General features: G+C 43.2%; 1 protein-coding gene across 3 annotated transcripts; it reads right to left on the bottom strand.

Annotated features, from left to right (window-relative positions):
* Positions 1–378: 378 nt before the first annotated feature.
* Positions 379–27038, bottom strand: LOC110496693 (thyroid hormone receptor-associated protein 3). Of its 3 annotated transcripts, XM_036953513.1 has the most exons (12): positions 26894–27038; positions 20573–20724; positions 12084–12920; positions 10678–11316; positions 9338–9513; positions 6613–6724; positions 4471–4546; positions 3504–3667; positions 3063–3222; positions 2937–3026; positions 2405–2572; positions 379–2156 (listed from the first exon to the last, which is right to left on the bottom strand). In XM_036953513.1, exons 2-12 carry the CDS (start codon positions 20692–20694, stop codon positions 1917–1919), a joined length of 2784 nt encoding a protein of 927 aa, XP_036809408.1. In that variant the 5' UTR covers positions 20695–20724; positions 26894–27038; the 3' UTR covers positions 379–1916. The 3 variants fall into 3 exon arrangements, with proteins under 3 accessions (XP_036809408.1, XP_021428401.2, XP_021428402.2); XM_021572726.2 differs by having other exon boundaries at positions 2937–3222; XM_021572727.2 differs by lacking the exons at positions 20573–20724; positions 26894–27038 and adding an exon at positions 13818–14188 and having other exon boundaries at positions 2937–3222.

Genomic DNA, 27038 nt, shown 5'->3' with positions numbered 1-27038 from the left:
TAATATATAAATTGTGTAATACCCACAAAATGCAGTGTGGAAATAATTTAATACACAATCATTTTGTGTGCCTGTCGTGAATTTCAAATAGGTAATTTTACAATAAGTACTAAAAGTGTGTTGGAACAGAGAACGCTGTTAGCATTAGCTTGTGAAACTGCCGCCAACTTCCTTTACACTTGGAAGCAGACATAAAAATGGTAACCACAAGTTCATCTGATAAAAGGGCTTAAATACCCAAATCCCAAACGTTAATACTAGATCCAATGACTTTTCATCAGGGGTTTGATTTCACAGGTCAAGCTTAAAGAATGTGGAAAACTAACAAAACTTTACATGAGAAGTACTGAAGGAAAACGCAATAATTGACAAAAACAATTCAAGCGAACCGGAGCACGTATTTATTGAACATTTAAGAGTAGTTCAAAGCTGAAGTAAAAGAAAATGTTAGCATCGGTTTCAAATGTAGCATAAAAAATAAAAAAAAATTAAATCACAGTCCTACAGTACAGGACAGTCTGGATAGGCCAAACAAAGCAGCCCAGTACCTCACTAAACCCTACTCACCTGTTCAAACGCCACCAACAATTATACTTTGACAGTACTTGCCACATACAGGGAAATGTTCTCTACTTCTTATGCCATAAACCTCAACAGTCCAAGTTTACCTTTTGATAAAGAACATTACTGAAGGACTCCGACAAGCCCATAAACTGATCCATTTTCAAAAATGTTATTAAAACATACAGTATCCTATTTAAACACTTATCTCCAAAGATAAAGGCCCCAATAACAATATACTTTTTTTTTTTACTTACTTTTTAATTTACTCTGAAACAAACTATTTTTTGTCACAGTCCTTTCATTTTACACAGTGAAACTCCTTGCTTTAAAAACAGAAGAACATCCAGTATCAACAGGGGGGGGGGCACCACATACAAAACCTCAACCCCCCCCAAAACATAGGAGAGCAGAAGTATTGGCGGTAATGAAAATGCTTAGGATATGATGAAGAATTCTCAAATGGGACAATGTGAGAAACTAATGGGGAGTTCTCAGTACCCACAGTAGGTTGGTCCAATGGGGTGGGGAGTTCTCAGTACCCACGGTAGGTTGGTCCAATGGGGTGGGGAGTTCTCAGTACCCACAGTAGGTTGGTCCAATGGGGTGGGGAGTTCTCAGTACCCACAGTAGGTTGGTCCAATGGGGTGGGGAGTTCTCAGTACCCACAGTAGGTTGGTCCAATGGGGTGGGGGAAGTTCGAGTCCAAATGGTTACGCAAATACCCTCAGAAACGTATCATTGCCCAAAACACCTGTTTAGCTAAAGGCTTACGTTAGCTAGTACAGCAGAACATTTGCACAACATTAGAGCAATGCACATATATCACCATGTATGAATATAAACTTTAAGGCACAAATGCATGTCATTTCAATGTCTTAAGAGGGAAAATAATTTGTCCTTGAAGTTTTAAATCAATGTAGCTGCAATACCATCGCCATTGCAGACCCAGAAAACAACTGAAAACCAGTCAGCTGTTCGCAAAACAAATAAGCAAATACAGACAGATAAACATAGACAAATTACTGGTAGTAATTAAACACTCAGAAACAGAAACAAATTACTGGAAGTAATAAAAAAAAATGTAAAAAAAAGTATTGCTCTTAACTCAAGTTCAATTCAACATCTTTCACAACTTACTGAAAGTGGCACTGTCTCAACAATACAAAGACCAGTGTATCATGTACATTCTGATGTGACTGTGTGCAGGCTCCTATAGCCTACACAGAGATGATTTCAGAGGATCAGATGACCTCTCACAAATGGACAGAAAGCTCTGGTGGTAGAAGATGGGTGAGGAGGAGCAAGAGGATAGAGGAGGAGGAGCAAGAGAAGTAACAGGGCCTAGTCCTCTACTACAGTTTGGAGGAAGCTGAGGGGTCTACGGCGGCCTGGTTGTCGTCTTTTTGGTCCAACTCTTTGTGGTGCTCCTCCTCCTTGTTCCCGCCCCCTTCCTCGCCAGTCTGGAACATGTCATGAGTCCACTTGTTGGGGCTTCTGCCCCCCTTGCGGTAGATGAAGCGACCCCTGCTGTGGGGAAAGACCCCTCGGCCACAGCTATCTAGCCATGTCTTCTCATCCTCACGGTCATCATGCTGTAAGGTGGATGGCCAGAGAGAGGTCAGTGAAAACAACCACTGCACCAGCAGTATTCATGTTCTATTAATGGCCCTGAGTGCTAAGAAGATCAACGATCACAATACTGAAACACAATTAAGACCAGGTTTCCATATTCAAATCAAGATCATCACTGGTCACATGTAGTGTACTATAAAAAAAGGAAAAGGGTGCCATTTCAGACAAAGAAATAATGTGTGCTAAAACAGGAAGTGGTGAAACTCACAAAGTAGTATTTCCTGCTCTTGGGGGTGTACTCTGGGTCCCAGTCCTCATCTGGAGGGCGCTCTGGGGGGGCGGCGTTCATATTAGGAGGGGGGTTGCCATTGCTGCTTGTGTTACCTTGGTAATTGCCTCTATTCCAGCCCCTTCCTCCTCCTCTTACTCTGGGAAGCTGAAACCACCAGAACAAACTTGGTCAGACTATGGGCAACTTTACTCTACAGCCCCAGACACCGATCTTGGGTCAGTTTTGCTGTGGGAGAGAGAGTGGGAGAGTGAAAAAGACAGCTATAGGGGGGAAAGAACGAGGGAGAAAGAGTAGGGGAGAGAAAGCGGGAGGGGGAGAGAGGGAGGGAATGAGAGAGAACACTAGGAGCTCTCAGTTGGCTGTGGAGAAAAGAGGAATCAGGCCTATTGTCGGAGTGTTGTGTTTTTGAATGTCACTGATGTATATTACAAGACAATCAATCACATTCCAATTGTGCAGTTGGGCTAGGTGTAACAGTAGAATACACCGCACAGAGAGCAGAACTTACAAATCCTCCACCACTTCCACGTCCTCGGCCCCTATCCATGGGGCCCTCATAGTCACGGGGGGGACCCCTATCCATGGGGCCCTCATAGTCGCGGGGGGGACCCCTATCCATCTGGCCCTCATAGTCACGGGACCCGAAGCGAGGCTTACTGTAGCCCTGGTCCATATGCTCCATCTCCTCCCCCATCATGTGATCTTTACCTCTGAACCCTCCTCTGAAGGGAGAGGCAGAGGAGGAGGAAGAGGAGGAGGAGGACGGAGAGCGATCACGATTCTTCTTGTTTTTTCTGAGAGTGAAGGATAAAGAGCAAATCTGAATTAGTCTCCATTTTGACTGCCTCTATAGTTGGGAGTGCAAAACAGGAAATCATGGATAAAGGGTGAAAATGTGTCACATATAGCTTGTCTCACTACATTTTAATCAAAGACACAATTTAAAAGGATGAAAACATTGTCTTCAGGCAGATGGCTTCATTCTAACGCTACCGGCTCATCGGCCTGTCTGACGTAAGACAATGGGAAGAGACTATAGGGAGGTGATTTTTACATTAAGATATAATAAGCCTACTTTGATTTCTTGTGGCGTTTGGAAGATTTCTCTGAGGACCTCTCTTGGCTGGGTCCTTGGGAGCCCTTGCCCCCGTCCCGTTGCTCCTTCCCAGAAAACCTTTTACGGCGCTCTATATCCAGACGCAGGTCCATTGGGTCTGTTTTCGCTGTTCTACCCCGATCCTGTGTAGATGATATACAAGTGTTGTCTATGTTAGTGATCGCTTTCGCTTCGGCCAACACAACTTCTAATTTACCATCCCACCACTTATTAACTTTATCAACGGACGAAATATAATGAAGTAATGATGTCTTTTCACGTACAAAAGTTTTAAAAAAAGACAGAACTTGTTAAACAGATGTAGTTTTGGAGCCCATCTGCTGATGACACAAAACGCAGCCCTCCTGAGATATAAGGCCAACTTGATGTGAACAGCTTTTCGTTCCAATAACTAGAATGTTCTATATCAAAGTATTTTGTATGTACTAAAGTATAATGTGTGTTAATGGAAACTAAGTTAATCTTCTCAGGCTTCTATTAAACTGGAGTAACTTGGCCAAGTAACAGACACACATTTACAGACAAGACATCTACACACCTCATAGTAAAAACAGCAGCTTTTAAAAAGATAAGATTTTCAAAAACACAAATCATTTGTACTGAACTTGAACACATTTTGCTTTGAGAAAAATACTTACAACGGCATTGCTTTAGGGTCCCTTGAGATGCTTGGACACAGCATCTTAAGTCACTTCCTGTTAGCCTTTGCTTGGGTGGGTACGTATGTACGTACATAACAGCTCAATAACCATATGATCTCTTAGGCTCGGGGGGGGCTCGCTTGGCATTACAAAACACAACTGGGCTCTTTTTGATTTAGACTCTTATCTCCTTTAAAAGAAAAGCACAAAGCTGAACACTGCTGCTTTGTTTGGATCGTCTCAAATCCCCTGTTTTACTTCAAATGCCAAAAGAGGCCGTTCACCTTGTAGCTGCAGTCCTCCAGCTCCTCAAGCAGGTGAGAGTGTCTGGTAAAAGCACTGGGGGAGACATCGATTCTCCTGGGAGGGGGACACAAAACAAAAAGGACGGTTGGATACAGCTTCACTAAAACGTGTGTACTGGTCACACAACGGTCTCAAAAGAATATTCAATATTTCTCAAAACTATTTTGGAGTAACAGCGACACGCACAACTTTATAAATCCACATGGAATGTTTGATTTGTGTTAAATAAATCTCATAATGTCAGTCAAAAGGCAGACCTACAAGTAACTGGCAAAATAAGACAAGACCAACAAAGTGTCTTAACATGGAATTGGGCCACAAACCAGAATTGCTTTTTACTGCTGACCTACAAAGCATTACATGGGTTTGCGCCTACCCATCTTTCTGATTTGGTTCTGCCGTACATACCTACATGTACGCTACGGTCACAAGACACAGGCCTCCTAATTGTGCCTAGAACTTCTAAGCAAACAGCTGGATGGAGGCAGGGCTTTCTCCTATAGAGCTCCATTTTTATGGAACGGTCTGCCTACCCATGTGAGAGACGCAGACTCGGTCTCAACCTTTAAGTCTTTAATGAAGACTCATCTCTTCAGTAGGTCATATGATTGAGTGTAGTCTGGCCCAGGGGTGTGAAGGTGAACGGAAAGGCTCTGGAGCAACGAACCACCCTTGCTGTCTCTGCCTGGCCGGTTCCCCTCTTTCCACTGGGATTCTCTGCCTCTAACCCTATTACAGGGGCTGTGTCACTGGTGCTCTGCCATGCCATCCCTAGGAGTGGTGTGTCACTTGAGTGGGTTGAGTCACTGATGTGATCTTCCTGTCTGGGTTGGCGCCCCCCCTTGGGTTGTGCTGTGGCGGAGATCTTTGTGGGCTATACTCGGCCTTGTCTCAGGATGGTAAGTTGGTGGTTGAAGATATCCCTCTCGTGGTGTGGGGGGCTGTGCTTTGGCAAAGTGGGTGGGGTTATATCCTTCCTGTTTGGCCTTGTCCGGGGGTATCATTGGATGGGGCCACAGTGTCTCCTGACCCCTCCTGTCTCAGCTTCCAGTATTTATGCTGCAGTAGCTTGTGTCGGGGGGCTAGGGTCAGTTTGTTATATCTGGAGTACTTCTCCTGTCTTATCCGGTGTCCTGTGTAAATTTAAGTATGCTCTCTAATTCTCTCGGAGGACCTGAGCCCTAGGACCATGCCTCAGGACTACCTGGCATGACGACTCCTCGCTGTCCCCAGTCCACCTGGCCGTGCTGCTGCTCCAGTTTCAAACTGTTCTGCCTGCGGCTATGGAACCCTGACCTGTTCACCGGACGTGCTACCCGTCCCAGACCTGCTGTTTTCAACTCTCTAGAGACAGCAAGAGAGGTAGAGATACTCTCAATGATTGGCTATGAAAAGCCAACTGACATTTACTCCTGAGGTGCTGACTTGCTGCACCCTCGACAACTACTGTGATTATTATTATTTGACCATTCTGGTCATTTATGAACATTTGAACATCTTGGCCATGTTCTGTTATAATCTCCACCCGGCACAGCCAGAAGAGGACTGGCCACCCCTCATAGCCTGGTTCCCCTCTAGGGTTCTTCCTTTCTAGGGAGTTTTCCTAGCCACCGTGCTTCTACACCTGCATTGTTTGGGGTTTTAGGCTGAGTTTCTGTACAGCACTTTAAGATATCAGCTGATGTAAGAAGGGCTATATAAATACATTTGATATTGGAGGGATGATACATGAGAAATATCATAATTTGGTGTTTTGTTGATGGTGGTGGAAAACAATGTCTCAGGCGCCGCACCAGAATGTCCCGTAAGTATTTATTTGGGTTGAAATCTAGTGACTGAGACGACCATGTCATATTGTTCAAATCGTTTTCATGCTCATCAAAACATTCAGGTGACCACTCGTGCCCTGCGGATGGGTGCATTGTCATCCTATGAAGGCATAGGCATTTTTATACATGACCCTAAGCGTGATGGGACGTTAATTGCTCAATTAACTCAGGAACCAGAGCTGTGTGGAAGCACCTGCTTTCAATATACTTTGTATTCCTCATTTACTCAAGGGTTTCCTTTATTTTGGCAGTTATCTGTATTTTCTACAATGTTGGTTGAGAATGACTTACCGGTGGATTTCTGGACTCTTCCTTTGTTTAATCATTTCCATCTCAGCGGCTTTTCTTTGGTACATGGCAAATCGCTCACTTAAAGTCATGCCTGAAGAGCTGAAATGTTGTGCTGAAGGACAGATACAAATGTTTATATTTGGACACCACTAACGCAGACAATATTTACATACAGTGGCCTTCAGAGAGTATTCATACTCCTCGACTTATTCCCCATTTTGTTGTGTCGCAGCCTGAATTCAAAATGAATTAAATTGATCTAGACACAACACCCCATTAATGACAAAGTGAAAACATGTTGACATTTTTGCAAATTGATTGAAAAATCAAAACGCATGCATCTAATTTACATCATTTACATACATTGACATAAGTATTCACACCCTCTTTGCTTTGACACTCAGGTGCAATTTCCTTCGGTCATCCTTGAGCCGTCGCTACAACTTGATTGAAGTCCACCTGTGGCCATTTTAATTGTTTGGACACGATTTAGATATATACATATAGACAGATGTTTCTATCTATCTAGTCCCACTGTTGACAGTGCATGTCAGAGCCAAAACTATACCATGAAGTCCAAGGAACTGTCTGCAGACTATAAAACAATGTCTACAGTGAATGTTTCCAAGAGCACAGTGGTCCTCCATCTTTGGGGAAACTGAAACAATACGGAACTACCCAGACTCTGCCTTGAGCTGGCCGTCCGACCTAACTGAGCAACTGGGAGGTGACCTTGGTCGGGGAGGTGAGATGGGAGAAGCTGCCAGAAGGACAACAATCTGGGATTTATGGGAGAGTAGCCTGATGGAAGCCACTCCTGAGAAAAAGGCATGTGAAAGACTCAAGAGCATAAGGTAAAAGATCCTGAATGCAAAGCACTATGTCTGGAGAAAACCAGGCACAGCTCATCACCCGTCTAACACCATTCCTAAAATGAAGCATGGTGGTGGCAGCAGCATCATGCTATGGAGGTGCTTTAGAGAGGCAGGGACTGGGAGACTGCTAAGGATAGAGGGAACAATGAATGGAGCCAAATACAGGCACATCCTTGATGAGAACCTGCTTCAGAGAGCAAACGACATTAGATTGGGGAGCGAAGATGTACGTTCCATCCACACATGGACCTCAAGCATACAGCCAAAGCAATGCTGGAATGGCTTCAGAACAAGAATGTGAAAGTCTGAGTGGCCCAGCCAAAGCACAGACTTGAATCCCATTGGAAATACTTGGTTGTTCACCGCCTCTCCCCAGCTACCTTAACAGAGCATGAGAAAATCTGCAAGGAAGAAAACCCCCAAATATAGATGAACAACGCTGATACAGGCATACTCAAAGCTGTAATCGCTGCCAAAAGGTGCTTCTACAAAGTAATGACTCATGGGTGTGAATGCTTATGCAAATTAGACATTTCTGTATTGAATTTTTTATAAATTCTTAACACATCTACACTGTCATTATGGGGTTATAGTGTATAGATGAGTGAGATTTAAAAATGTATATTTAATAAATTTTTAATTCAGGCTGTAACAACATGTGGTATAAATCAAGGGGTTTGAATACCAATCTGAAGGCACAGACAACCTTTCTTAGTCCGTGGACGTCTCCAACTCAGACAATTGTTTAAATTCATAAAGGACTTAAAGAATGTCGCACACTGAGTGTGCTGAAACAGTGGTTAGGTGTATCCATTAAACTGTTGGGAGCACAGCGTGACTTCCCTTCATTTGTATGCAGTTCACCCTCCTCCGTTAGTCAGCACCTCTACAAACGTCAGAGGTGCGTCAGCTCATCTTTTTTATACTTGAAAATGTTCTCACAATGCCGGAATTACGTCAAATCCTACAAAAGGACTAGTGAGTCAACACTCCATGGAACTACTGATCATTCCAAATCCAAGCCCCACGGCCGTGTCCTCGTCAGTATCCGAAGCCACAGACAACGTCATGGTAACCAATAAATACCCTGCGTGAGTCCCAAATGGAACACTATGCCCCATTATAGTGCACTATAAAAAGGGAATAATGTGCCATTTGGGATTCCGCCCGTTTTAATAATCAACCCATAGATCTGCTATCACTGACTTCATTCACCGAGTGGTTACTGTGGGTCAGAGTAGGGCTGTGGCAGTCATAGCATTTTGTCAGACGGTGATTGTCAAGTATATAACTGCTGATCTCACGGTAATTGAGTGTTAATTAAAATACAGTACCAGTCAAAAGTGTCGACATCTACTCATTCCAGGGTTTTTCTTAATTTTTTACTATTTTTTGACCACTATGCATAGCAAATGGAGGGTGCTTTTCCGTGGTTCATTTTCAAGCCAGCCAGGTTGTAAATATATAAAAGCCTCCTGTTGTAAATATAAGCAATGAGGTTAATATTAGGAAAGTTGAGAAAAATATAGTAGGCAAAGTTTATAGAAAGCTGATGGAACACTTCAGGCCATCACTCTGTTTTCTCAATTGCATAGCCTATAGAAATGTTGCACAACATGAGCTCATGCTGTCATGAAGTGTTTGATGACATTTGCATTGATGTCAGAGGGATTAGAGGGACCGTAGAGTGCTGAGTACCAGACAGTTAGCAAAATTTGGTAGGCTACTATTGACCATCAGCAGTATCAGAGCTTGGAGAAGCCTAATTACCGTGACTAAACGATCACGTGGAATCTGACTTCCGTCATGACTCGTGACCGGTAATACGGTCAACCATAAGCAGCGCTTACCTTTTATGTAGTGCACAATGGTGACAATATGCTGCGCAAACAGCTCGGAGGGGCTGCGTTGGAGTTGAGCAGCCTGTATGTGTTGGAAAATGGAGCGGAACTGTCCGGGATCTTTCTTACTGGGATGCACCAGATCCCTGGACAAACCACGCTCCTTAGTCAGACTTCCAGAGGAGCTGAGAAGAGAAAGACAAGCTGAAACTGTTGTGTTCAAGACCGTGACAGAGGTCCATAAAAAATGTTAACCCCTCGATCATATCCAAAACTATACGCAGTTAACTTTTTGAGACTAGGGGGGCAGTATTTTGATGTTTGGATGAAAAACATGCCCAAGTGAAACTGCCTATTTCTCAGGCCCAGAAGCTAGAATATCCATATAGATTAGTATAGAAACACTCTAAAGTTTCCAAAATTGTCAAAATATTGTCTGTGAGTATAACAGAAAATCCAACCAGGAAGTGCCTCTTATTTTGAAACCTCTGTTGCATGCCTATCCTCCATTTAAAGGGATATCAACCAGATTCCTTTCCCTATAGCTTCCACAAGGTGTGAACAGTCTTTAGACATAGTTTCAAATGAGCGAGAATGATCACATCGTGTCAGTGTATAGCTGAGTGTCCCCAGAGTTTTGCGCGAGCAGCATGGAGCAGACCTTTTCTATTCCTCTTCCTATTGAAAAAGCTACGGTCCGGTTGAAATATCGATTATTTATTGTAAAAACAACCTGAGGATAGATTATAAAAAAAACGTTTGACATGTTTCTACGAACTTTACGGATACTATTTGGAATTTTCGTATGCCCGTCGTGACCTGCATGAGCCTGTGGATTACAAAAACAAAACGCGCCAACCAAATGGAGGTTTTTGGATATAAAAATAATCTTTATCGAACAAAAGGAACATTTATTGTGTAACTGGGAGTCTAGTGAGTGCAAACATTTGAAGATCATCAAAGGCAAGCGATTCATTTTATTGCTTTTCTGACTTTCGTGACCAATCTAATTTGCTGCTAGCTGTTTGTAATGTTTTGTCTGCTGAGAGAGATGTCCTTACATAAACGCTTGGTTTGCTTTCTCTGTAAAGCTTTTTTGAAATCTGACATGCCAGGTGGATTAACAACAAGATAAACTGTGTTTTGGTATATTCCACTTGTAATTTCATGAAAATGTAATATTTTCAGTAATTTAACTTGAATTTGGCGCTCTGCAATTCAGCGGATGTTGACGAAAATGATCCCGGTAACGGGATGGGTGCGCCAAGAAGTTAAGAACTAGGCCAGTTTCAGAAACTATTAACCATCCAAACAGTCTGTTGATGGACACCATTGGTGATGCTGCTTACCTGGGCATTTCATCAAATGTGTTGATACTGTGCTCCAAGCCCTCCCTCTTCCCAGAGGACCGGGGTAGGTGTGACTCCAACCTATTGATGGGGAACAGGGCTAGGGGCCTGTCCTTCTCCCCGCTGCCTGAACCCCTAGGGGGCACTGCTGCGCTGACGGGAGATGGACTCCTCCTGTTGCTCTTCTCCTTCTTCTTCTCCTTCCTCTTGGACTTCTCTTCTTTCTTGGAGGCCTGCTTGCGGCTGCGGTAAAGCTCCTCTTCCATGTGCTCCAGGTCTTCATCCACGTCTTCGGCCGTGTCTCTCCGTCTCTCCTCGTCCTTCCCTGGGGGGTAGTAATGGGGCTCGTCTTCCCACTTCCCAAACACATCCCGTGTTGTCAGGGTGGCTCCTTTGGGCTTGACCACCTCCTCCTCCGCTCTTTCAGCAGCCTGAGACTTGAGGAAGGCCTCTTCGGCTCTTTCCAGGAAGGGCAGAGACTTATCGGCCTTGGAGCTGAAGGAGGCTGCTGTTATGTTGAAAAGGCCTCCTCCAATCTTGCTGTTCCCTTTCTCTCTGCTGTCGGCGTCCTGACCATTCTCCCACTCTGCTGCCGCCTGCTGCTGCTGCTGCTTTTTGTTCTTGTTTTCTGCCAAGAACCTGGGCAATCAGACAGAGAAGCATATGGACCTTTACATTGTGTTATACAAAGGAGAATGTTGATTCAAATCTATTATCGTTACAGAATCCAGATTTTCTAACAGGGCGTTGATATTAAAATGAAAGACATTTCATCACGTGGTAGAATGATGGATGATCTAATGAAACAAGACTACACAACCACAGAAGACTGACAATACCAGGGAATGACAATGAACACTTACAATAGACTGACCAGGACTCATATTGTAATAATGATACTTACTTAACCATCACCTTTTAAATTAGAGGGATATCATGCTGCTGGAAGGGGTGCTGGAGGGCCAGTAGGAGGCACTCTTTCCTCTGGTCCCCCCCAAACATATTCCAATGCTCCACGGCAGTGATTTGGTGGTGTCCTGACTCTCTATGGTTACTAAAGCGCCCATGGCACTTATTGTAGGGTTGTTAACCCTGGTGTCCTGGCTAAATTCCCAACCTGACCCTCATACCATCATGGCCACCTAATCATCCCCCGCTTCCAATTGAGTCATCCCCCCCCGTAACTATTCTCCATGTTGTTGCTGTAAATGTGTTCTCTGTCAACTTACCCAGTAAAATAAGGGTATAATAAAAAAAATGCAGAGGACAACAGCAGTGACTTTTTCAATTTTCTTATATGCATTTAAATTGAGAAGTGGCAATGGCATCCATTATTTTAAATCTACTGTAGCTGTGCAGACTGAACAATCACAAACTGGAAAGAAAAAAGTAAAAGGGGAACATACTTTTTGAAAGCAGAGGAAATAGCAGTCTTATCGTCTGCTCTGGTGGGATCCTCCTTGCCAAAGAAACCAAACCCACTGGTGGAGGCAGTCGGCCCGGCCTTGGTGGAGCCTGGTGGGCTCTTGGTAGAGGGAACACTGCCAGTGCTACCCATGGTTCTCCACAATGACCCTTTGGGGTCCGACTTCCCCTGTTTGGCACCAACAGCCGGACTGCTGCATTTGGGGCTGTTGTTATAGTCACTCAGACCCTGCCATTTCCCAGCAGAGGCCTTATCATGACTGCTGCCTTCTCCCCCTGGTCCTCCTACCTGCTCCCCAGCCCCTCCCCTCTCCTCCTTGGCCTCTGCTGGTGTGGTCTTGTCCTTTACATCTTTAGAGCCAGGCTTCCCTGAGCCGGGGCTGCTGCGGCGATACCGCGGGGAAGAGGAGCGGGAAGAGGAGCTGTGGTGCCGCCGGGACCGTCGGGAACCCCTGGAGGACGAACGGTCGGAGTATCGAGACCGGGAGTGGCTGCGGCTGCCGGAGCGTTTCCGGGGCGTGCGGGACCGAGATCTCCCTCTCCTGGGGCTGTGAGGACCGTGGTGGTCCTGGTCGTGGGGCGGCCCGTCCCGGTAGCCCCCCCCCTGCCAGTTGTTGGCTCTGTAGCCATAGCTGTTACCTCCTCTCTGGTAACCCTGGCGAGGGTAGAAGCCCCGGGTTCTACCGCGGAAGTAAAAGGGTCTGCGGAAGCCACGGTTGTAGCCCCTCTGGTAACCCCGGTTGTTCTGGTAGTCTCTGGTGGGATAGTTCCTGCCGTGGGACGGAGAGTGAGATCTGGAGCGGGACCGTGACCTAGAGCTAGGAGAGAAGTCTGTTAAAGATACTGTGTAGCCAAGTCAATGTTGGTATCACTTTTCAGAAGGTTGCCTAAACATTACAAAAACAGTAAACATATGTACACCTTGAAACAACCCTGTCTGGTTAAGTTGGACTGAGTAGGAGTATACAGTCAGAGTAAAATAATAAAAGGGTTTTGTTTCGGCAGCCTGCACCTCGCCAACTCAGGTGTGCCCTTTTTCATTCTCCAGACAATTCACTCAGAGAGAACAGACTGTCAGGCTAAATAACCTACAGCGTCGGTTTGTTAACTGGCAGTGGTCCCAGTGGATGGGACGGAGGGACTGCGTTAGAGTATTCTGTCCACTTGGAGGAGCTACTAAACCACACACTAGCGCCTATTAAAAACACAGCCAGGGACCAACGCAGCCAGGATCCTCCTCCAACCTTTTCCCTCTGAAGACACGCAACATTCAAACAACTTCACTTCAAGGTGCCCTTTGAGTAACGTGACGGACAGAGAAGGAGAAATCCCCAATCAGGTACCATATGGAATACGTGTTTATACTGCTTATCCTGTGACATTCTAAACCAACAAATGAAGACTTAGCCAATGTATTTGGTTAAATGCTGGAGGTTTTAGACATGAAGACTATTACCTCCACCACATATAAAGGATTCTAACATCGGTGCTTAAATCCATGGAAATAATGTGAAGCAGAAAAATAACTTACAGTGAAAGTAGCGTCCCCATAGTACATCGGCACACTACTCCTACAAATCCAGGAAAATGCAAAGTAGCAGGCACATTTTAGAAGGACAACCCAGACAGCCAGTGAACAGGATATTGGTTTCTACCCATGTACCGCAGTGGGAAAAACAGCCAAATCCAGTGTATAAAATCCCCCATCCACTTACCTCTTGAGCTTTTTCATTGAAAGAGTCTGGGAGCAGTGAGCTACATAGCGTACTCACAGTAGTTAGTGAGGGACTCCCTTTATCTGACAAGTGTGTGAGTGGAGGGACTGGAGCAGTGGAAAGAGTTGGACCAAAATGGGAAAGCATTTCTACTCTAATCCCTGTAGGAGGAGGGAGTGGGAAGAGGGTGTTTGACCTGGCTAGGCAACACTTCCTCTCCTTCTGACACGTCTCTCTCTTTGTGAAAGCACTTCCAGCCATTACTTTCCTTTTGGACAAGTCATTTATTATGTACGGCACTTGTCTTGTGCATTGGGGCGGCAGGTAGCCTAGTGGTTAGAGCGTTGGACTGGAAGGCTGCAAGATCAACCCCCCGAGCTGACAAGGTAAACATCTGTTGTTCTGCCCCTGAACAAGGCAGTTAACCCACTGTTCCTAGGCCGTCATTGAAAATAAGAATTTGTTCTTAACTGACTTGCCTAGTTAAATAAAAAGGTAAAACAAATTTTAAATAAAATAATTTCACCGAAAGAGGTCCCGAGCATCCTGATATCAAGCCATTGTATGGCAAAAACACACTTTTACAATAGCCAATCATTAAAAAAAAAAAAAAATGTAAATGCTCAGTCATATAACAAAGTTGAGATGTAACCAACACTGGGCCCATAATTCCTCATGGAAGTCATTACAGACGCACAAAGTACTGAATGCTGTTTGACCTCCCTTCTCCAGGGCAAAGAACTGACCCAAATGATGACTCACTCATCTTAAGATGATGTAACAAAAAGATAATAATATTCAATAATGAATAAAACTTATGGGTCACTGACTGCATGTTATGTAGGTGCATTAGTTCCTTCTGTCTCAGTTCAAAACAGAAGACTGATGGGAAATAGATTGTATAATATAAAATGTATAATATAAAATGTGTTTTCTGGTTAAGAGGCGGCCATTTTAACCCCATCATAAATACGAAGTTACATTTTTATCCTAGCAAAGAAAAAGGATAACAATGAACCTTTTACTCAACAGTGTACCAATAGTATATCTTAAAAAGGTGCAACACAGGATTTAATTTATTTTTACATTGTCATTTCAGAAAATGTCCATAGTGCTAAAATTATGTCACAGTATTACTTAGGGCTGGGCGATATATCGTATTCATTTGAATGTATGATTTTGATCGCAATGCCTAACTGTTATATTGCATGAATCCTGGTTGTTATTTTTATGAGCATTTATGTTCGTTGTTCTCATGTTATCTTTTTGGTCTTGTTAGCTTTGCTCCCTCTGTGCTGTGTGGACCGTCCAATTTACACCAGAAATTAGAATAGAATGACGAAGCATCCACTGAACCAGGACCAGCTCCTACCGCCAGGCCGCCGAGAATGACGAAGCATCCACTGAACCAGGACCAGCTCCTACCGCCAGGCCGCCGATAGAGGCAGAGAAATCCTTCATTCCCACACTGAATTGCGGACTGTATCCATGTGTTGTCTGCTGTAGTTATTGCTTGTGACTTATGCATGTATTTATGCACCCATTGGTGATGTAGTGCTTATGCAAGACAAACTTCCCGAAAACGGACACACAAATAATTATATTGGATGCTCATGTCACCGCAGGCGACAAGCTTCTGTCCAGAATAAGTCCACAGAAATGCATAGGGTTTATTTTTGTGAGGGTGAAACATGTCACGTCGCCTCTTCCTCTCTGCTCACGCTCACCCCCCCCCCCCCCCCCCCCCCCCCGGCACTCACAACAAAGGTGAGAGGTCACATCTTCCTCTGACAATCGGCTTCAAATCGCTATTTGCATTTGAGGTTTGGTCCAACAGAATGGTTCATATGATCACCACAATGGAGAAAGAAGTTAAGCTTTCTACCGACACGCTTTCATGTCTCAACTCCTCAAATTGTGCACAGAGCAGACACTACTACTACAAGAGTATGATGATTCCTGAAAATTAATGCTCAGTTTGTCACACATGGCACTGCGGTACCACTATCAGCATTTTGGCTAAATACTGTTATAATAGCTGTTTAAACGTGCAATAAGCATGAAAAAAAATGCATTTGAATAAGGAATTGGCAACTCGTTCTCATTCTGAGAAATAAGGTAGGCCACTTGCTTTCAACATGTTAAAAGTCCACGGGCTAGCATGCTGTTCAAACAGCTGGAGACAGACAGAGGGGTGTGTTCTTAACAATTTAACTGTTTTACCTTGTTACCTAGGAAATAGATGCAAGTAGGCTAAACTTGAAATATTAAGATTAGCTGGCTACTCACTAGCAACGTGGACTTGAGCTTGGGAGATTGTTTAAATGAGACCCCTGTTCATTTTCTATAATGCCTGCTACAAGAAGTTAGCCATTATTTGTGAATGTGCATTATGCAAAGTTCTGGTTAAATTTGTAACAAAATGACTGGCAGCTTCATTGAATAGTACCCGCAAAACACCAGTCTCAACGTCAACAGTGAAGAGGCGACTCCGGGATGCTGGCCTTCTAGGCAGAGTTCCTGTCCAGTGTCTGTTCTTTTGCACACCTTAATCTTATCTTTTTATTGGCCAGTCTGAGATATGGCTTTTTCTTTGCAACTCTTTCTAGAAGGCCAGCATCTTCACTGTTGACGTTGAGACTGGTGTTTCGCGGGTACTATTTAATGAAGCTGCTAGTTGAGGACTTGTCCCTAGAATTTCTAAGCAAACAGCTGTAGGCAGGGCTTTCTCATATAGAGCTCCATTTTTATGGAATGGTCTGCCTACCCATGTGAGAGACGCAGACTCGGTCTCAACCTTTAAGTCTTTACTGAAGACTCATCTCTTCAGTAGGTCATATGATTGAGTGTAGTCTGGCCCAGGAGTGTGAAGGTGAAAGGAAAGGCTCTGGAGCAACGAACCACCCTTGCTGTCTCTGCCTGGCCGGTTCCCCTCTCTCCACTGGGATTCTCTGCCTCTAACCCTATTACAGGGGTTAAAACTGGTGCTCTTTCATGCCGTCCCTAGGAGGGGTGCGTCACTTGAGTGGGTTGAGTCACTGATGTGATCTTTCTGTCTGGGTTGGCGCCCCCCCCTTAGGTTGTGCCGTGGTGGAGATCTTTGTGGGCTATACTCGGCCTTGTCTCAGGATAGTAAGTTGGTGGTTGAAGATATCCCGCTCATGGTGTGGGGGCTGTGCTTTGGCAAAGTGGGTGGGGTTAAATCCTTCCTGTTTGGCCCTGTCCGGGGGTATCATCGGATGGGGCCACAGTGTCTCCTGACCCCTCCTGTCTCAGCCTCTAGTATTTATGCTGCAGTAGTTTGTGTGTCGGGGGGCTAGGGTCAGTGTGGAATATCTGGAGTACTTCTCCTGTCTTATCCGGTGTCCTGTGTGAATTTAAGTATGCTCTCTCTAATTCTCTCTTTCTTTCGGAGGAGGACCTGAGCCCTAGGACCATGCCTCAGGACTACCTGGCATGATGACTCCTTGCTGTCCCCAGTCCACCTGGCCGTGCTGCTACTACAGTTTTAACTGTTCTGCCTGCGGCTATGGAACCCTGACCTGTTCATGGGACGTGCTACCTGTCCCAGACCTGCTGTTTTCCACTCTCTAGAGACAGCAAGAGCGGTAGAGATACTCTCAATGATCGGCTATGAAAAGCCAACTGACATTTACTCCTGAGGTGCTGACTTGTTGCACCCTCGACAACTACTGTGATTATTATTATTTGACCATGCTGGTCATTTATGAACATTTGAACATCTTGGGCACGTTCTGTTATGATCTCCACCCGGCACAGCCAGAAGAGGACTGGCCACCCCTCATAGCCTGGTTCCTCTCTAGGTTTTTGCCTTTCTAGGGAATTTTTCCTAGCCACCGTGCTTCTACACCTGCATTGTTTGCTGTTTGGGGTTTTAGGCTGGGTTTCTGTACAGCACTTTGAGATATCAGCTGATGTACGAAGGACTATATAAATACATTTGATTTGAGAGGCGTCTGTTTCTCAAACTAGACACTAATGTACTTGTCCTCTTGCTCAGTTGTGCACCGGGGCCTCCCACTCTTTCTATTCTGGTTAGGGCCAGTTTGCGCTGTTCTGTGAAGGGAGTAGTACACAGCGTTGTATGAAATCTTTGGTTTCTTGGCAATTTCTCACATGGAATAGCCTTAATTTCTCTGAACAAGAATAGACTGACTAGGTTCAGAAGAAATGTATTTGTTTCTGGCCATTTTGAGTCTGTAATTAAACCCACAAATGCTGATGCTCCAGATACTCAACGACTCTAAAGGAGGCCAGTTTTATTGCTTCTTTAATCATATGAACAGTTTTCATCTGTGCTAACATAATTGCAAAAGGGTTTTCTAATGATTAATGAGCCTTTCAAAATGTTAAACTTGAATTAGCTAACACAAGGTCCCATTGGAACAGAGGAGTGATGGTTGCTGATAATGGGCCTCTGTACGCCTATGCAGATATTACTTTAAAAAAGAAATCAGCCGTTTCCAGCAACAATAGTCATTTACAACGTTAACAATGTCTACACTGTATTTCTGATCAATTTAATGTCATTTTAAATGGAGAAAAAAAACTCAAAATAAAAAATTAATTAATTAAAAATACATTTATAAGTGACCCTAAACTTTTGAAAGGTAGTATATACAGTGAGGAGAACAAGTATTTGATAACCTGCAAAATCGACAGTGTTTCCTATTTACAAAGCATGTAGAGGTCTGTCATTTTTATCATATGTACACTTCAAATTGTGAGAGACGGAATCTAAAACAAAAATCCAGAAAATCACATTGTATGATTTTTAAGTAATTAATTTGCATTTTATTGCATGACATAAGTATTTGATCTCCTACCAACCAGTAAGAATTCCGGCTCTCACAGACCTGTTAGTTTTTCTTTAAGAAGCCCTCCTGTTCTCCACTCACCTGTTGGATTACCTGTATAAGGTATTACCTGTATAAAAGACACCTGTCCACACACTTAATCAAACAGACTCCAACCTCTCCACAATGGCCAAGACCAGAGAGGGTGTAAGGACATCAGGGATAAAATTGTAGACCTGCACAAGGCTGGGATGGGCTACAGGACAATAGGCAAGCAGCTTGGTGAGAAGGCAACAACTGTTGGCGCAATTATTAGAAAATGGAAGAAGTTCAAGATGACGGTCAATCACCCTCGGTCTGGGGCTCCATGCAAGATCTCACCTCGTGGGGCATCAATGATCATGAGGAAGTTTGAGGGATCAGCCTAGAACTACACGCCAGGACCTGGTCAATGACCTGAAGAGAGCTGGGACCACAGTCTCAAAGAAAAAAAATTGTAACGCACTACGCCGTCATCATTCTTTGGAGATGCTTTTCTGCAAAGGGGACAGGACAACTGCACCGTATTGAGGGGAGGATGGATGGGGCCATGTATCGAGAGATCTTGGCCACCTCCTTCCCTTAGTAAGAGCATTGAAGAAGATGGGTCGTGGCTGGGTCTTCCAGCATGACAACGACCCAAAACACACAGCCAGGGCAACTAAGGAGTGGCTCCGTAAGAAGCATCTCAAGGTCCTGGAGTGACCTAGCCAGTCTCCAGACCTGAACCCAATAGAAAATCTTGAGGGAGCTGAAAGTCCGTATTGCTCAGCGACAGCCCCAAAACGTGAAGGATCTGGAGAAGGTCTGTATAGAGGAGTGGGCCAAAATCCCTGCTGCAGTGTGTGCAAACCTGGTCAAGAACTACAGGAAACATGATCTCTGTAAGGTTTCTGTACCAAATATTAAGTTCCGCTTTTCTGATTTATCAAATACTTATGTCATGCAATAAAATGCAAATTAATTACTTAAAAATAATACAATGTGATTTTCTGGATTTTGTTTTAGATTCCGTCTCCCACAGTTGAAGTGTACGTATGATAAAAATTACAGACCTCTGCATGCTTTGTAAGTAGGAAAAACTGCAAAATCGGCAGTGTATCATACTTGTTCTCCCCACTGTGTGTGTGTGTGTGTGTGTGTATATATATATATACATATACACACACACATACATACTGAATCGTCCATAAGTTTGACAAAATTAGAGATATGATTTTTTTTTAGTACTTGCCTGTCAGTGTTGTAATTGGCTATGATATTGGCCTATTGATTTCTCCAGCCAGAGCTGCTTCAGTTATGAAACTGGGAAAGCTGTTCAGACTTTGTAGCTGTGTTATCTAGCATAAATCGCTCAGTGAGAACAAGCACTGAAGTGTGTAGAAAATTGTACTATCTAAACCCAATGCGAAATATTTTTTTAATAACAAAGTCACTGTGAAATATATTTTCAGTAAATAACAAAATATTGCTTTTACAGCGGTTTAAAGTTGGTGGACCAAAACCAAAGTTGCTTTTGTTCCGCCAGCTACAAACAGTTGTAAAAACAATATTTGTGTTATTTACTGAAAATATATTTCACAGTGATTTAGATTAATTGACTTTGTGGGAAAAAAGAACCTAGTGAACAATGTAGAATTTCAGCAATCAGGAAATGTGCGATTTCCACTAGATAATACACCCAAAACACAACACTGGCGAGTAATTCATAAATGTGAAACTATCATTCCACTATTAGCACCAGATATATTATGGACATTCTGAAATTACAATGCAAAAAATGTGTAGCATTCTCATGGTAGGCATATATGGCAAGTATATGTCCCAGTAATGTATGGAAAACAGGGTTTGATGACAAGTCTCCATACACTAGAGGAAGGAAGTGATTATAAACTTCACCTGTAGCGGTGCTTCCTGGATCTGGAGCGGGAGCGGCTTCTGGAACGAGACCGCGTGCAAGACCTGGACCTGGACTTTGATCTGGAGCGGGTCCTTGCGGGGCCATCTGGCGCTTTAGACATCTCCACTGTCAGGCCTGTCTAGAGGTTTACCTGTCCAACAAGAGGGATGAGTGATGTTGGTATGCACTGGTAATACACTTGGGTGTTTTATACAGTAACAGTACCCAACCTGTTTGTTGACCAAACTAAGCACAGAGACCATATAAGCAAAGATAGTTATTTTTTTTTTAAACAAACCCAAGATAGACCAGAGAGTCATTTCCAATGGGAGCAAATTAATTAGTGGGCAAAACAAGCAAGGGGGTGGGCAGAGCCAAGCACAAGCTAGTGAGATCCTATTGGCCTGTTTAAGCATTAATTTGCTAATTTCCATTAGGGAACGCCTACTCTGAAGTGCACGTGTGCAATAACTCAAATTGCCCTTGCACTCCTAAACACACTTTTTAAAACTTTGGCAAAGGGTAATGTCAAAAAAACACAGTCCACTGTTACAGGTCCTAGTGACAGTGGTGGTGTGGAGGGGGCAATGTGAATAGTCTGGGTAGCCATTTGACTAGATGTTCAGGAGTCTTATGACTTGGGGGTAGAAGCTGTTTAGAAGTCTCTTGGACCTAGACTTGGCACTCTGGTACCACTTGCCGTGTGGTAGCAGAGAGAGCAGTCTATGACTAGGGTGGCTGGAGTCTGACAATTTTCAGGGCCTTCCACTGACACCACCTGGTATAGAGATCCTGTGTTGCAGGAAGCTTGGCCCCGGTGATGTACTGGGCAGTATGCACAACCCTCTGTAGTGCCTTGCGGTTGGAGGCCGAGCAGCTGCCATACCAGGCAGCGATGCAACCAGTCAGGATGCTTTCGATGGTGCAGCTGTAGAACCTTTTGAGGATCTGAGGACTCATGCCAAATCTTTTCAGTCTCCTGAGGGGGAATAGGTTTTGTCATGCCTGCTTCAAGACTGTCATGGTGTGCTTGGACCATGTTAGTTTGTTGGTGATGTGGACACCAAGGAACTTGAAGCTCTCAACCTGCAGCCCCGTCGATGAGAATGGGGGCGTGCTCGGCCCTCTTTTTCCTGTAGTCCAAAATCATCTCCTTAGTCTTGAGCCCATTAGCAGCTACCCAGACTACTCTTAGGTAGAACCAAGAAGTAGAACCAGACACCATATAAAAGGTCCTGACATGCTGACCACACCGCTCACGTCATGTGCGTGTTGCCAAATACATTTACACATACATGTTATTCAATCATCGCGCGTGCCAACAAGCGTCTGCGTTGCCAAGCGCTAAAATAGAGTATACTTCTATGTGAGACGCTGAACGCGGTGCACGTCCTGCCTCTCCCAGCTCCTCATTGGTTTATCGAAGCAGATAACCAATGAGGAGATGGCACGTGGGTATACCCACGCGGGTGATTGAAAGATGAACGGAGGTCGCTCGTCGTCGTGGTAATACTATGTAAGTTAGATGCCAATCAGCAAAGAAAAAAAAGGAGGTTAGATGACTAGAAACAAGTCGGTTGAGCTTTTATATGTAGATTAATTTCTGGAGTAGAGGACCTTGTGCATTTCAGGTAAAATAACAACTCAATGTTTATATCCCAGGACAAATTAGCTTGCAACTGCAAGCTAGCTAGCTAAATTGCCATAAATGTTTAATGCTTTTCGACCTGTCCTCAAATTAAAATAATTGGTTCAGAGTTTGTTTTGATATTTCAACCTGCGTGTCGTGATCGCGTTTGATGGGGGGGGGGTTTGGGTATGATGTGAGGTAGAACAAGGAAGTGGACATCCTTGAAATAAAGACAACTAAATATACAACTAGATGTACCTGTCCAACAGGAGGGATGGGGTGATTTATGTATAAACATTTGTGTTTTATATAGTGCTCAAACTTCATGCATGCAGACAAAAGTAGACGAGCCTAGAATGAGGAAGTTATTAGCCTAAACACAAATCTACATTAAAACTAGCTGGTGAGAAAAAGTTATTAGCAAATAAACAAACGCATTACAACACAATTTCACACTGTCAAAAAAAAAAAACCTCACTACAAAATGTCCGACACAATGAGGAAAATCATCTCTACACAGTCACAATTGTGGCCCCCAGAGATTTCTTGGAGCCTATCAGCAACCAGAAGCCAGAAGGTCCTGCTGCTCTGTTGGCTTGTCCTCTGGAGACCTCATCATCACTGACTGACAATGTCCCAAATGGCACCCGAGTCCTATGGGCCCTGGCCTAAAGTAGTGCACTATATAGAGAAATGGGTTCCGTTTGGGACACAGGCTATTTCTAGAACTGTTGAGACCTCAGGTCTGGAACAGTGACTTGACAACTTGTCCCCTGTCAACAAGACCCACTGCCCTCGCCTGCTTGACCCCCCGGCAGTCGCAGTCGCCAGTATCCCCAAAAGCCCCCCCCCCCCCCCACTAAATGACCTTCACAGTGCCCGTGGAGAAAAAAAAGTCAAAACATGGCTAAAAATAGAAGCTACACAATGTCAGAATCTATAACAAGACAGTTGAGAGAATGCCTTTTAGCAACAGCTTGTCTTTATTTTGCAGCCATACCCATAATGCATGGTAATGTGGGCGGGGAGTGAAGAGAGACTATAGAACCATTCCGGACAAGATACACAGCCTGTGGAAACTCCATTGGGGGGGGGGGGGGGGGGGGGGGGGGGGGTAATGTCAGAGACACAACCTAAAGTGCATTCAGACCCCTTAACCTTTTCCACATTGTTACGTTATATCCTTAATCTAAAATGGATTAAATAATGTTTTACCCTTCTCATCCATCTACACACAATACCCCATAATGACATGGCAAAAACAGGTTTAGAAATGGATATATAAAACATGAAATATCACATTTACGTAAGTATTCAGACACTTTACTCAGTACTTTGTTGAAGCACCTTTGGCAGCGATTACAGCCTAGAGTCTTCTTGGGTATGATGCTACAAGCTTGGCACACCTGTATTTGGGGAGTTTCTCCTATTCTCTGCAGATCACACACACATATAAGTGCATTTCTTAAACTGTAAAGCAACTCATCTAAAACTCCGGACCACTCAAAACAAAATGTTGAATGAAGAAATACAATATTTTTTTTCCCAACAACACTAGTATTGCTAGCACTGGTTTCCAAAGACTTATCAAAATGTATCCATTACCAGTAGAGAGACCACTATGCCCAAATGGGTCCAAGAGAGAGTGTCAGGGGTCAAGTGCTCTGCATTTTCTATTCTATCGCTAAGAAAACAAGATTCTTTCAAATACTTGAGAGGGGTTAACTGTAAGGTAGCCTACATGTAGTGTCTTCAGAAAGTATTCACACCCCTTTACTTTCCACATTTACTTGTGTTACAGCTTGATTATTACATTGAGATTCCGTGTCACTGATCTACACACAATATCCCATAATGTCATTTAAAAAAAATGCAAAACTGAAATTCAATAAGTAGTCAAAGCCCTTTGTTATGGCAAGCCTAAATAAGTTCAAGAGTAAAAATGTGTTTAACAAATCACATTATAAAGTTGTATAGACAATAATAGAAGTTAACATGATATTTTAATAACTACCCCATCTCTGTACCCTACAAATACAGATACTTGTAAGGTCTCTCAATCGAGCAGCATATTTCAAGCACAGACTCAACCACAAAGACCAGGGAGGTTTTCCAGTGCCTCGCAAATAAAGACATCTATTGGTAGATGTGTAAATAAAATAAAAAGCTGGATACTGAATATTCCTTTGAGCATGGTGAAGTTATTAGGCTTTGGAAGGTGTATCAATACACCCAAATAATACAAAGATACAGAAAGTCCTTTCTAACTCGGTTGCTGGAGAGGAAGGAAACTGCTCAGGAATTTTAAAACAGTTTAATGGTTCTGATATGAGAAAACTTAGGATGGAAAAACAACATTGCAATTATGCCACAATACTAACCTAAATGACCAAGTGAAAAGAAAGAAGTCTGTACAGAATAAAAATATTCCAAAACATGCATCCTGTTTGCAACAAGGCACTTAAAAGCTAGAATATTTAACTTTTTGGGTGACCCAACCAAATTCACATAGAAATTTGAGTTGTACACCTGTCACTCTCATTAGAAAGCAAGTCTAAGAAGCGGTAGATCTGTTCTATATGCACTATTTCTATGCTTCCTGTGCTTAAGATTTGTTATTGCATCTTTTACTTTCTGTTTTGTACACCAGCTTCAAACTGCAAAAAAAATAAATAAAAAAATAAATAAAACCCACAGTTCAGATGTTACAATGATACACTACACAATGATTGCTGGTTTTGTCAAACTTTACTGTTAGAAATGTAGCAACTAGGAAATGGCGGTGAGATTTCTGCATATTGCACTTTTAAGTAACACTGCAAACAATGTGGCAAAGACATACAGAGTTATGTTTTGGTCAAATCCAACACAAGTATGTTGGTGGCCAGTGGTGGAAAAACTACTACATTTTCATACTTGAGTAAAAGTAAAGATACCTTAATGACTCAAGTAAAAGTCACCCAGTAAAATAGTACTTAAGTAAAAGTCTAAAAGTATTTGGTTTTAAATGTACTTTAGTATCAAAAGTATGAATGATAAAAAAATTCCAGACGGCACATTTATTTATTTATTTTTACGGCTAGCCAGGGTCACACTCCAACACATCCTTTCTAAGCAAAGCATTTGTGTTTAGTGAGTCCGCCAGATCAGAATGACCAGGGATGTTCTCCTGATAAGTGGGCAAATTGTGTGGGCCACATCATGTTATAAGTATGCTTGTCATCGGTAAGGACTATGGAGTTTTTTAGGATAAAATTCAATGGAATACAGCTACAGGAAAAACCCTTGATAAAAAGCAGACTGAACCAGGTTTCCAACAGACACTGGGAGATGAATTCACCTTTAGCAGGACTATAACCTAAAACACAAGGCCTAAAATACAAGGCCAACTCTACACTGGAGCTGCTTACCAAGACGACATTGAATGTTCCGGAGTGTCCTAATTACAGTTCTGATTTAAAAATCAGCTTGGGAATCTATGGCAAGACTTGAAAATGGCTGTCTAGCAGTGATCAATAAATCAATTTGACAGAGCTTGCTTCTTTAAAGTATTGACTCAGGGGTGTGAATACTTATGTAAATGAGTATTTCATTTAAGAAATTAGCAAAAATGTTAAAAAAAAGAAGATGTTTTCACTTTGTTATCATGGGGTATTGTGTGTAGATTATTTAATACATTTTGAATACAGCCTGAGTACAAAATGTATTAAATAATCTACAAAAAAAAATGTGGACTAAGTCCAGGGGCATTAATCAATCTTTGTACTTGCTCATAGCACACAGAGAAGCACCTTTATGAAATAGGAATGTAGCCTAATGTAGGTAGTCAGTTATAAAAGTGGTATTTCCTGTCCAAGGAACAACAAATGTTGCGCTGCAAACCTACTTACTAAACAGGATTCACTTGATCTCACAGGCTGAATCTAGACGTTGTCAATGTTGCACTAGGCCTAATGCCTGCCTATTTCTCTAATCAAAACAGTTCTGGCACCAACACTGAGCTCTATAATGAGAGTAGACATAAAATAAGCAATATTTTGGTATTTTATCAGTGGCCGGAGACAGTCAGTGGAGCAGGGTGAGGGGTAACTAGGTAACATTAGTTAGCTGGTTAGCTTCCTTGACTGACCATTAAAAACGTCAATAGCAAAAATACTGGTTTGTAAAGCAAAAAACATTTTCACTTAGCTCAGACTTGTTTGACACGAAACTAGCTAGTTTATTTATAATCTAACCAAGTAATGTTTGCAACAACAACAAAAAAAGCTAACAACAGTTAGCAAGCTGACTGGCTTGCTATGCTAGCCAAACCAACCCCCCAAAAACACCGAATAGCGAGTTGTTAAGGACAAGGACACCCCATATTTTACCTAAACTACACGACGGCATGTCTTTTATTTTATGTCAAATACATTTCTGAGATATCGTAAAGTAAAAATGATATCCACCACTGCCGTACACTAACGTTAGCTGCCAAATGTGAGCCACATTTTGGTCGCCTACTACGCAGCAGTGGCTATCGAGGTCAAATTTCCTTCCTGGATTTGTCCAATCTTGAGGATTGCGCCCACTTCAATTGATTTAAAAGGGCATAGTATTAGTTAAAAGCACGATACTAATCAGAAAGTAACTATTGTAGGCTACTACTATGAAATATACTAACTGAAAACCTGTTATGGCATGTTCTTACCTGGTAGGAAGCAGTTTCTTGGGCGCGAAATAGCCTACAGTCAGTCTACACTGTTCACTTTACCAGTAATCTGAATGAACATGCGTCCAACCCCCTTTTGCTTCCTACTTGAACATGTTGCAATCAGTTCGCTAGCTAACGTTAC

The sequence above is a fragment of the Oncorhynchus mykiss genome, chromosome 18 (genome assembly GCF_013265735.2).
Source record: "Oncorhynchus mykiss isolate Arlee chromosome 18, USDA_OmykA_1.1, whole genome shotgun sequence".
In the NCBI taxonomy this organism is placed as follows: Eukaryota; Metazoa; Chordata; class Actinopteri; order Salmoniformes; family Salmonidae; genus Oncorhynchus; species Oncorhynchus mykiss.
Note: the sequence above shows the minus strand (reverse complement) of the source record. Positions and strands in the feature narration are given on the sequence as shown.